Genomic DNA, 13120 nt, shown 5'->3' with positions numbered 1-13120 from the left:
ATTACACAAGATGATGTACATATTGTGAGTGTGGATACACTAGTTGATCCTATTGATGACCAAATTGACTCTTCTTGTAAGGTTAATTTATGTCCACCTAGTGTTGAAACCTATATGTTGAACGGAAGTACATCATCTTGTGTAATCGGTGTTGATCAACTTACTTGTGAAAATTTTCCACCACTTGAGTATGTGTGTGATGTGATTAATAGAACTCAAGTGAGTGAAGTATTTGAAATTATTGGTCACCAAAATGGGAGTGAACCCGAGAGCCATTCTTGGGACAATCTTATGCTTGAAATCTCTTTGAAACATGATATTGATCTTTTAGAGAGTGATGAACGTGTTTGTTCCGAATCTGCCCGGGAAATAGATCATCCTCTCTTTAAGTATAATGTCTTGTTTGAAGATGATTTAAACACTCCTAATGAACCTAGTGGTGAGAATGGTGGTATAGCTTGCCTTGAAGGCTATAGCCGATATGCTAACCCACTATGGTGTGACAACATTCCTCCTAAAGATGGAAATCTCTTTTTGAAAGATGAGAGTACTCTTAAGGGTAAGAAATGTGTAATCCTTCTTGAAAATCCGAGGACAAAGGTGTCATTGACTCCTTGGGGTAATGTTCCTAAATGTGCATCCTTGTTTGACACACTTGTGCCTAAATTGAATGAATTCCAACTTGTGGATGCCAAGTTGTCTAGTTATTTGAAGAAAAGAATGTGTATGTGTTTAAATGCTTATTCTTCACCCGTGAATGCCTTTGCACGTGATTCTTTCCTATACTACCTCTTTGCCTATGATGACATCCATGCTAGTTTTGGATTTATTTTATGTCGAGATAGGAAGTTTGTTGGTCTGTCCATATGTGTGCGTGATAATGATATATGGATTTTATGGGCTTTAAAACCAATCGAAACCCCTCCTTGGTGTGGTCTTTTGACGAGATAAAGAAGCAATGGTGTCTTATAGCTCATAAGATGAAGGAAGTTCTACTTTGTGGATTATTTGATTCCATTAGGACCTATGTAGTTTCTTTATCTCTTGGTGATTCCCGTAACCAAATCCTTTGTGAACCTTTTATTGAGCTTTTAATATTTAATTTAAAGGATCCTTGGTTATATTGCAAATATGTTCAACCTTGGTATGTTGAGATGATTTGTTATACTAACCCTAATCCTCATGCCATGAGGAGTTTGTATTTGTTTGCCCTCTCTTCGGTTTTGCTAGGTTTGGATTCGAGGTCGAATCCTTTTCAAGAAGGAGAGGATGATACAAGAATAATGGCCGCCTTAGCTTTCGACGACATCATTCAAAGTCACTATGTGAAGAATCAAGCTTTGGTCGCATGGAGGGCACGAGATCATACTTGGAGGGGACGTTTTGAGCCTACCATTGATCAAACCCGAGTGTGGAAGATTCCTTAGATCCTTGAAGACTTAAGGACTCTCGGGTTTGGACCACCTTTGTTGGTTCACAGTTTTAGTGCCCTTTATGAAGTGCATTTTGGTCACTTAGCCTTAACGGCATTTTGGACAATTCATATTGTTTTCCAACACACCAAGGCCACCCTTGGTCATTAAGGGTAGTGTAGTCTTTTTTGCCTTCTTTTGTAATATACTATAAGTAGGATTTCTTTAGGTCTTCTCTCATTTGTTTTATGAAAGATGAAAGATTGAAACATTAAAAATCCTCTCTCTTGAAAGTATAACACTTAGTCTTAGTTAGGGCTTGGAAAAGCTAGTATTGATCTTTGCTTGGAAACGGTGGATCTTGAGGTGAGTTGATTCCCTTGGCGGTCACCGTAAGAGTGTAATTTTGATTATTACATTCATTAGGATTTTTTTAGTTTAATACACTCTTTAGTTCTTAATCTTGTAATAATCTTGGTCTCACTATCTATCCTTTACTTTTGTTGTTGTCATCTTGTGTAGTGGACTGTTTTGGGTCCTTTATTGAATCCGAAACTTTTATTATTGTTATTCATCTTGTTCCTCACATTTTTTAGCTATTTTTAGTGTTATATACACCATTGTATCTTGTATTCTTCTTGTTGATAGCGAATCCGAGAGTGGTCTCCATCTTGGTCCTCGGATCCTTAAGATTGGGGACTGATTTGGAGTGTGTTTTGTGCCTTCCGTTGTCTTTCTCGTATCCGTACGCAAGCACTAGTCGATCCTTTAGATGAAGAAATTGATTCTTCTTGTAAGAATAATTTATGTCCATCTAGTTCTAGCCCTTATAACTTGAACAAGGTTCTATTACCAATTGACAAAAGTACTTACATACTAGTTGACCCTTGTGCGAACCAAGGTGAGTCTACGTTGGTATGTGAGTTGCCAACAACTAGTAAGGATGTGAATGAATATCAACTTACTCATGAATTTATTCCACTACTTGAGCATATGTGTGGCGTGCTTAAAAAAACTCAAGTTAGTGATGGTGTTTATAGAGTTGATCTTGATGGTGCACGTGACTCTTTGAACATCTTGTATGGTAAAAGCCTTGCTATTAGTTTTGTTCATAAAGATCATGTGTATGGAAATGTTGTAAATGATGGCATATGTCTTTTTGAGGTAGGACTTCTAGGCCGTGTCTCTCTATTCTTGAATGTTAGTCTTCTCTTAAAGGCAAATGCCATGCATGGTTGTGTGAGTGACAAACTAGGGGAAGGAAGGGCTAACCTCAGCTTAGACCCTTGGATAATTCTCCCATTTGACCCCACAACCCTCCCGGAATGTGGAAATTTCTACCCTTCCCACTTGATGCTTGGTCAAGACGACAAGCAATGTTTGATTGAGGGTGCTAATGAAGGACGACAAGGTTCTTCCTTGTCTCTTATTGTTGATGATAACCTCTTCCTTTGTGCCATTTATACTAAGGTTTTCATGTTCAACACAAAGGACCCGTGGGTATACTCCAAGTTTGTCTCACCTTGGCATGGCACATGATGTGTGTATTTTGCTAATCCTAACCCTCATGTCATGAGGATGTTTGGCTTGTTTGTCTTTCTTTGATTTCGCAAGGAGCGGATTTGAGGTCGAATCCTTTTTCAAGAAGAGGAGGATGATACGGGTACAACCACGAGGATGCACTTATGTGATAATGCATTCGACCCGTCCAATAAAACGTCCAAGTGAAGTGTGGAGAAGGCCTTGGATCACACCAAAACTGACCCTAAACTTGCACTCCGACGGCGCCCTTGGTCACATTTCATTAAAGGAACCTTTTGGCCATTTTAACTATTATTTGTAATACACTATAAATAGAATGATGTAAGGTTTTAGTCATTAGATTTTGATGAATATTATGAGTTTATAACACTTGAAACATTTCCTCTCTAAGGAGAGAAGACCACTAACCCGAAATTGTAACTAGGGAAATCAAATTGAGTGTGGAATCGGTCGTGTTGGATTCAAGCTTGAAAACGTTGGATGCTTGGGAGATGGGGGTCACTCTTGTGCCAACGTAAGAGTTAGGTAATTGATGTGTGTGATGTTAAAGGTCCAAGAGTGGAATAGACTTTTGGATTGTTAATATTATACCTTCAATTTGTCTAACTATCTATCTTTTTGTTTCTTTGTAATCGTGTAGTTGTGTTGATGTTGTAACCGTGTGTTTGTGTTGTTAATGTGGAATCCAAAATTAGTCTATTGTTCATCTTTTTCTTGTTGTGTTGCTACTTTTTTGGTGTTATTACGCCATTGTGCCTTGTATTCTTCTTGTTGGTAGCGAATCCGAGAGGGGTCACCAAAAGAGGTCCTCGGTTTCTTGGCTAGTGGACTGATTTTGGTGTTTGTTTCGTGTTTCCTTGACTTTCTTGTATCACAAGGCGTGTAATTGTAGGTTTTGGAGTCCACTTACTTTGGATGGAATTGGACCAGTTAGGGAATTGTATGATAAACAAAGGTATTCCAAGTTGGAAAGGTGGAAAACTCTTCCAGGCAATAGCCCATGTAATTGTGTGTCTGGAAGACCTAGAGTTGTTAAATAAGAAAAGAAATTTCGAGGAATGGAGGAAGAGATGTTCACAAATAAAAGATCAAGCTCTCTTAATTGGGTCAAGTTATTAAGGAGCAGTTCAAAATTGTAAGACCCGAGTCTAAGCCCATACGCAACAACAGTCCATATATGAAGAACTTGTAATTTAGAAAGGTGAGAGATTTCTGCTGGGATTACACCTGTAAAACCTGAACGCCACAAATCAAGATGCGTCAAGCTAGATAACTCACCGAATCTAGGTGAAATGAGCGACCCGGAAAAATCATTACCAGCCAAATCAAGCCGTCTGAGACTGGAGATCTGAAACAGGCTAGTGTTGGAATGAAATTTGCCTTGAATTCCGCTGCAAGAGAGGCGAAGCTCAATAACTTGACCCGTCGTATCCTCACAATGAACTCCACTCCATGAGCAACAATGTGTTCTCTTGTTCCATGTAAGAGTTCTCGGATTAGGAGAGCCACAGTAATCAGAAGCAATAGGATTAATGGTAAACATGTGCTTAACTTGTAGAAGGGCATGAGCTTGATGTTGGGGAACAAATTAGGTAAGGATGAGGAGAAAGCAAGTTGACAGAGAAAGGTATATAGCATAAAAAATAGTAGTACAAGTTTTACACATCCATTGCTGCACTAAAATGATTAAAATTAATTAAGTTGGTAGAGATGAGATCAAGAAATGTTTGCTTCGTGTCTCTATTCAATAATTTTGATGAGATATATAAATAGCAAAAATTAAACAAAGAAAAATCTACTACTATATGTTGCTGTGGAGTAATAAAATTCCAAGAAGATCACCTAGTCACTTTCAATCAAATTTAAGTTGACAATTACATAATTGATTATTCGGTTGAAAACGTCACAATCCCAAGTCTCTGCAAGGGAAGCCTTGGAAATGATCAAGCCATGGAAGCAATTATTAATGCTTGCATTATATTAGACTGTCTACATCAACGCACTATGCTTTTGTGCTCCTTTTTATTTAAGAAGGAAGAAAAGTTTATAAGAGTGATAACTGGTGTAAATACTTTGACGAAGACATTTCAAGTCAAGAATTGAAAAAGAAAAACACCTCTAGTTTGATGGAACCAATTTTTCAAGAACGTGTTTAGAACTTGGAGCGGGGGCTTTCTTTGGACCCTATCAAACTGTGTGTTTCTTAAAGGAGAAAGAAAAGTCTATAAGAGTGACAATTGTTGTAGACCTTGAATTCTTGAAAAGTCTTATGCTTTGTGCAAATTTTTTAGATTTAGAATTTTTGTTTTAAGTAAAAAATCCATAAAAACAAATTTTAATGGAAAAAGTAATTAAATTGCTTGAGTGATTCGCTAAGTAAAATAGTTATAGTTGAGTGACTTTGAAGTAAAAGATAAAGTTAAGTGACTTTTTGAGATAAAAGTCCTTAGTTGAGTGACCATTTGGACTATTAATCAATTTTGATTTTTAGAGGGGAGAGAGACTTTGACGAAGACATTTCAAGTCCAGAACTGAGAAAAATACCTCGAATTTGATGGAACCAATTTTCCACAGAAATGTACCCTACTAATGGAAGATAGATCATGACTCCAGATATATTGACATGTTGTTTATATATTTGATATCATTGATTCATTAAGTTCGACTAGACAAATAGTGTGAACCACAAATCAAGCAAAGAAAAATCTACTAAGGTTGTTTTGGAGTAATTAATTCCAAGAAGGTCACCTCGTCACTTTCAATCAAATTTTAAGTTGTCAATTACATAACGGTTTCATTAATGAAATTTTACTAAAAAATATTTTTTGACTACTAAAATATACGATTTATGTTGAAAGCAGTAAAAGCCGGATATTATTTAGAACGTGTTCAAGGTACATGGTGTTAATTACTCTAATTCCATTCAACTTCAAATTCTATATATCAGCGTGATATATAATTTTTCTTTTAATGATATCATGTTGCTTTGTCGCCTACTGTTCACATATCTTAACTTTGCAGATATTTACTCTGTGATTGTAATAGAAAATTTGCTGTAATTCGATTTCAAATCACTTGATAGTATGGATTTAAAATGATGGAAAAAAAAAACCTCAAGTCAATGCACGAGTCGTTGCCCAAAAATGAAAGATGAGTTTAATTAGACCCTCCACTTGGGGTACAGACCTTGACTACAAGCAACAACACGAAGGTCCCTCCACGAGCAAGCATTTATTTATATAACCTAATCTTACACGATGCAGAATAATGTTTCTTGAGAATATTAACCTTACAAGGAGGAACCAATTATTTAATTAATTTTAGTTTTTAGAGGAAAAGAAAAGTCTAGATGAGTATCAATTGGTGTAGAAATCTTGACAAAAACATTTCAAGTCAAGAATTAAAAAGGAAAACACCTCGAGTTTGATAGAACCAATTTTCCACGAGAATGTACTCTGTCGATGGAAAATAGTTCATATATTCTGCCACTGATTCATTTAGTCCAACTAGACAAATATTGTGAACTACAAATTAAGCAAAGAAAAATCTACATCTGCATATTGCTTTGGAGTAATCAATTCCAAGAAGGTTACCTAGTCACTTTCAGTCAAATTTGTCGATTACATAATGGCCTATTCAGCGGAATTCTACTTAAAAGATTTTTTCAGACTAATGAAATCTACCGTTTATTTTGAAAACTCAAGGTACATGGCATTATTTACACTAATTCCATTCAACTTAAAATTATACATGTGAACAATATAATTTTTTTTAGTTATATCATGTACTTGTTTTGCCACTTCCTGGTCACTTATTCAATTTTGTAAATATTTACTCTGTGATTATAATAAAAAGTTTCTTGTGATTTGTTTTTAAATGACTTGATAGTATGAAGTTAGTCTAATGGAAAAATATCTCTAGTCAATGAACGAGTCATTGCATAAGAATTCAAATGAATGCGGGAAAGTATCAAAAATTTCAAATTCTCAAGTAAAAGTCATTGCATAGAAAGTTCCTAATGATAGCTATAATAGAAAGATCCTATCACTTGTAATAATACAATTTTGTTTGGTATTTCCTCAGTTGAAGACGTCACAATTCCAAGTTTCTGCAAGTAGTCTAGACCAAATTGTTATGCACTATTAAGCTTATTTATCAAATAGTACTACTAGCTATAGCCATCCTACATAATGCAGAAAAATTCACTTTGTATATGATCTCTAACACAAGAAAACAGTTATTTGATCAATAAAAATTGTTTTAGGAAAAAGAAAAGTGAAGGGCAGCCTTGGAAATGATCGAGTCATGGAAGCAGTCACCAGTTTTTGCATTAGATTAGGCTGTCTACATCACACTCTTTGGGACAAGGACCTTCTCCGGACCCTGCTAAGCCAAGATGCTTTGTGCTTTTTTTGTTCAGGAGAAAGAAAAGTCTATGAGCGTGATAATTGGTGTATAGACCTTGACCAAACACATCAAAAATCAAGAAGAGCAAATTTTAATGGAAAAAATAATTAAATTTCTTGAGTGGCTCTCTAAGTAGAATAGTTCTAGTTGAGTTACTTTGAGAGTAAAAGACAAAGTTATGTGACTTTTTGAGATAAAAGTCTTTAATAGTATGAAGTAAAGTGATGGAAAAAAGAATCTCAAGTCAATGCTCGAGTCGTTACACAAAAATCAATGAATGCCGGAAAATATCAAATATTTCAAATTCTCAGGTCAAGTCATTGCATAGAAAGGTCCAAGCTTAATACAATGTTGTTTGATAATTTTCTGTCGAAAACATCACAGTCCCAAGTCTCTAAAAGTAGTCCAAACCCAATTGTCACGCACTATAATCAATTGGCCTCAATTTTGATTTTCAGAGGGGAGATAAAGACTTTGACGAAGGCATTTAAGTCAAGAATTGGAAAAAAGAAACATCTTGAGTTTGATGGAATCAATTTTCCACAAAATGTACCCTACATTAACAATTCATGACTCCAGACATGACATGTTTTTCATATATTTAATACCACTGATTCATTATGTTTGTTATAGAACGGATAGGAATAAGCAATACCACAAACAAAAAGAAACAAGAACACACAGATTTTACGTGGAAACCCTTGATGGGAAAAACTACAGGCAGAGGAGGAGGAAATTCACTATAATGGAGAGGAATACAAGGAGGAGACGAAAGTCTCAGTGACGTGTATGAAAACCACCAAAAACAACCCACTAAATCACACTTATATATAATACGCGCGTACAAATAAATCCTAGGCCCAAAAACATACAGGTCCATCGCTACGCTACCACCATAGGCCCCCCAAAAAAATCTCAAACATGGGTCGCACCACGATCTTTTCAGGGCCGGATCAACAAAATTCAGGTCACAAACTCTAACAGTGTCATGGTTTCTCCAAAGGTACCCTGCCTATAAGGTACCAAACCTTTGTCTTCAAAAAATGGAGTTGTATGGACTTCCAACTGCTGGTAGATAAAATCACACACAGGATCACAAGTATCTACTCTAAGACACTATCCTATGCAGCGAGGTTGCAAGTGATAAATGCCGTATTATTTGCCTTATATAACTTTTGGGCGACGGTTTTCATTCTGCCACAAGATGTACTGAAAGAGCTAGATAAGAAATGCCGAGATTATCTATGGGGCAGCAAAGATGACAAGAGGAAAATATCAGTTGTGGCATGGGGGAAATTGTGGAATGGATGACCAAAGAAGAATGGAGGACTCAACGTAAAAAGCTACAAATTGTGGAATATAGCAGCTGTGGGGAAATTGATTTGGCAGCTGCGTAAATGTTTGATTTGTCTATGGGAAACTTTCACAGTTTACCAAAAAAGGAAAAAATAATTTATGTATTAGTTCTATCAAGTTTAATAATTATACAATAAATTAAATTTCATAAGTTAAATACAAAGTTTAGGTTATAGGTTCACTCCACTAGTTCGGCTAGCTAATGGGCAGTTCTTTCCAACGGGAAGTAGGTTGGGTCCTACGAGCGAACATCATTTAGAACTTTCTTATTTTTTCGAAAAAAAATGTTCTCTTAACTTTTTATCAATATGAGGTGATCTTAATACAATTTATATAGAGTACTGATTCTATAATCCATACGAAATGAGGTCAGCGAGAATTAGTTATTGAGGAAGACAGACCGGTAAAGCCAATGCCAAAAAAACCACAACATATGCTTCAGCTAGGGAAAATGCAGACCATATTACTTGTGATTAGTCTGAAATTATTACTACAACAGATTATTTAGCAAGCAATGATAGAAGTTGATACAAGAATTACAAGGACAACACGAAACACATTTCAAAATCAGTCCACAAGATCAAAGATCTGTGGACCCTTTTGAAGACCACGCTCGGATTCAACAAACAACAACAAAAACACAATGTATTGATGTGTTTATCACCTAAAAACAGCTAACAACAAACTATGTTAACAACAAAAAGATGAAGAACAACAACAATGGAACAAGAACAACAAGTCACGGATTTGAATTACAAGAACACAAACAAACGATTACAACATAAACAAAATGGATAGATAGTTAGACCTTGGTTGGTATAATCTTAAGAATTCAAGAATATGGTAATCTTGGACCTTTAACACTACACAGAACGGACAAGGCAAAATGACAACAATGCCCTTAAAAGGTGGGGTGGCCATGGAGTGCATTTGGACCCAATGAAGTGACCAAAATACCCTTAATGAAAATGACCAAATCATGACCCATTAAGTGTTGTCCAAAACCGTGAATCCTCAAGTCTTCGATGCTCCAAGCAATCTTCCACACACGGCCTTGTTTTTTCTCAAAATGGGTCATCCTTGCATATTCTTGTGCCCTCGGGGTGACAAGTCTTGAGCCTTTAAATGATGACCTCCAATCATGTCTTCAAAAATTACGGTGGCCATTTGACTTGTATCAGAAGTTGGGCTAATATCTGTACAAGAACAACTTCAAATAAATGAAAACAATTCAGGTAGAGTCTCAAATTTAGAAAAAAAAAATGATGTCTTAATTCATAGAGTAACAAACACTTTGAAAAAAATTACAATCTATGAAAGATGAAGGCTTATATTTGCATCACCGGCGGCATATTAGAGTTGAATCCTGCAATGTCCAAAAATGAAGGATTAACATTTAGAGCTTTAAGGATGGAACGTAATGTTATGAAGGATAGAGATTAAGTTGAATACCTGCAAGTTACACACTAATATCTTTTCATTCTCGTAATAATTATGTGCTCAAATTTTACAACCATCCTCGAAACCCATATTGAATAGTGAGTTGACAACATTATGTATATTATGGACAGTCCAATAACCAGACCACAACCGAAACCCATGAGAACCGCTTGCCAACTGATCAAATCTCCTTCTTCTGCTTCTTCATCATCTAGCTCAACTGGAGTTGTCGCTTGTGGTACCCCATCATCACCACCACAATCTTTTGAGAGTGGCAATCCACGTAACCCATCATTCCCTTGGTATGAACTGTTATCAAATGTATCAAATTGTTTTCCTTTGGGAATGCATCCAAGAAGATGATTATGAGATAGATTTAAGACTGCAAGAAATGTGAGGGATGCAAGTTGTTGTGGAATTTCACCTCCTATTTTGTTGGAGGAGAGATCCAACGATTCAAGTACAGATAAATGTTGCAACGATGCTGGTATAACACCTTCCAAGCCATTATGAGATAGGTTCAGCGCACGAAGTCCAACGAGATCTCCAATAATGCTTGGAAGATAACCTTCAAATCTGTTCCTTGAGAGATCGATAATCATGTATGTAGTCAAAACTCGAGGAAGTTCTAGATCCAGTCCCTTTGTTGTAACTATCAAAGTATTCGCGTAATTACCAGAATATGGATCTGCAACATACTCTTGGGTTCCGCGGTTCTCACCATTGATTTTCATGGCTTGAAAATTCTCAAAAAAGCTCACTGGTAAATTTCCACTAAATCCATTGGATGAGAGATCTATTACTCGAATTTTAGCAAACAAGTTGTGTGTCCTTGAATCACTTATAGGGCCGTGCAACTTATTTGATCTCAAACTTAAAATCGTCAAATGAGGAAGGCCTCCCAACCAACTTGGAAATGTGTCATTCAACTCATTGTTGCCTAAATCAAGGAATTCCAAATATCTGCAATTGATCAACGATGGCGGAACTTTCCCCTTCAGCTTATTCCCGTACAAGTTAATGATGCGGAGTTGGTTTTCAGTATTAAAAGTTGTATTAATTGTTCCACTGAGGCTATTGTTCTTTAAACCCAAAACTATAAGTCGACTCATCTCACCTAAACATTGTGGGATTGCTCCGTTCAAATGATTACTTCCAAAATCTAGCAGTTCCAGTGTTTTCAGATTGCAGACGGTTGAACCAATCTGTCCGCTGAAATTATTTTGGGAAAGAATAAGAATTTGTAGTTCCTGCTGGTTTAGGAGTGACTTTGGAATAGGACCTTGCAGTTGATTTTGTTTTACAGAAACGAATTCCAATGTTTTGTACTTGAACTCCTGAATTTTTCCACTGAAAGAGTTATTGCTCAAGTCTAAAGTAGATAGTGATGGGAGGGAGAATATCCAGGAAGGTATAGTCCCATTCAAGTAGTTTGATGACAAGGCGAGTAATTTTAGGTTTTGGAGTCCACTTACGTTGGATGGAATTGGACCAGTTATGGAATTGGATGATAAAGTAAGGTCTTCCAAGTTGGAAAGGTGGAAAACTCTTTTGGGCAATACCCCGTGTAACTGTGTGGCTGGAAGGAGTAGAGTTGTTAAATAAGAAGAGAAATTCAGAGGAATGGTGGAAGAGATGTTCACAGAGTCAAGTTCAAGATATCTTAATTGGGTCAAGTTCTTAAGGAGCAGTTCAAAATTGTAAGGCCCGAGTCTAAGCCTATACAGGTCAACAGTCCATATACGAAGAACTTGTAATTTAGAAAGGTGAGAGATTTCTGCTGGGATTATACCTGTAAAACTTGAACGCGACAAATCAAGATGCATCAAGCTAGATAACTCACTGAATTTAGGTGAAATGAGAGACCCGGAAAAATCATTATAAGATAAATCCAGCCGTTTAAGACTGGAGAGCTGAAACAGGCTACTGTTGGTATGAAATTTTCCTTGAAGTCCACAGCAAGAGAGGTCAAGCACAATCACTTGTCCCATCACCTCGTCACAATAAACTCCATTCCATGAGCAACAATCTGTGGTCTTGTTCCATGAATGAGTTGTTGGATTGTAACAATAATCAGAAGCATTAGGATTATAGGTAAACATGTGCTTAAATTGTAGAAGAGCAAAAGCTTGATCTTTGGGACACAAATGAGGTAAGGATGAGGAGAAAGCAGGTTGACAGAGAAAGGGATATAGCATAAAAATTAGTACAAGTTTTACACAATCCATTGCTGCACTAAAATGATGAAAACTAATTAAGTTGGTAGAGAAGATATCAAGAAATGTTTGTTTTGTGTGTCTCTATTCAATAATTTTGATGAGGTTTATATATATTTATATATAGCAAAAATGGCAATTTAGAATCAATCATTTGATGTGTCACACAAATGAATGCCCGAAACTATCAGGCACATTCTCAAGTCAATGCATTTTGTCTGCTTCAGTCAATCTTAGACAAAGATGTCACAAAAAGGTCTTTGTTTTGGTTCCCTTAACAACCCTCCAACAAATAAATACACACAACTTTCCCTTTCTATTAACAAAAAAGAATAACTTTTCTTTTTATTCTTAACTTCTTCTCTTCTCACGATACACATGTCAACATATTCACCTTTTGTTTGTTAACAAATTCAAATTTTAAGTAACGAATGACACTTTGTTCCAATGAATATATCAAGATCGATTCAAATGTTTATTATATCAGGATGTCGTATCGTTTGTCGACGTTGGTCGAGACTCAGCACCTCTACTGCCGCGCTACCAACTTTCTACAGGAAAGTACAGCTTCCAGATGTAGTCAACGAGTAATCTTCAAAGAGCAACTTCATATGGGACCAGGTCCCATAGATACTGACTAAGCTGTCGATCAGGTCCTTTGTGGAATAGTTTGAGGATCATCAAAACGCCAAGGGTGCAACACTTCGTAACTACATATATAATGAATGGGGCATACACTTGAGGACT

General features: G+C 36.4%; 1 protein-coding gene and 1 pseudogene across 3 annotated transcripts; both read right to left on the bottom strand.

The window, feature by feature from the left end:
* The window catches only part of LOC124886574, a 12439-nt pseudogene extending 7726 nt beyond the window's left edge, over positions 1-4713 (bottom strand).
* Positions 4714-9771: 5058 nt separating this feature from the next.
* LOC107845827 (receptor-like protein Cf-9) lies at positions 9772-12487 on the bottom strand. 3 transcript variants are annotated; one of them, XR_007043474.1, is made up of 3 exons: positions 10170-12487; positions 10026-10083; positions 9772-9927 (listed from the first exon to the last, which is right to left on the bottom strand). XR_007043474.1 is itself a non-coding variant. In XM_016690326.2 (2 exons), exon 1 carries the CDS (start codon positions 12383-12385, stop codon positions 10184-10186), a length of 2202 nt encoding a protein of 733 aa, XP_016545812.2. In that variant the 5' UTR covers positions 12386-12487; the 3' UTR covers positions 9971-10083; positions 10170-10183. The 3 variants fall into 3 exon arrangements, 1 of the variants encoding a protein (XP_016545812.2); XR_001667022.2 differs by having other exon boundaries at positions 9856-9913; XM_016690326.2 differs by lacking the exon at positions 9772-9927 and having other exon boundaries at positions 9971-10083.
* Between the last annotated feature and the right edge of the window lie 633 nt (positions 12488-13120).

The sequence above is a fragment of the Capsicum annuum genome, chromosome 8 (assembly GCF_002878395.1).
Source record: "Capsicum annuum cultivar UCD-10X-F1 chromosome 8, UCD10Xv1.1, whole genome shotgun sequence".
In the NCBI taxonomy this organism is placed as follows: domain Eukaryota; kingdom Viridiplantae; phylum Streptophyta; class Magnoliopsida; order Solanales; family Solanaceae; genus Capsicum; species Capsicum annuum.
The sequence above is the reverse complement of the archived record's forward strand: the minus strand, read 5'-3'. Positions and strand labels throughout refer to the sequence as shown.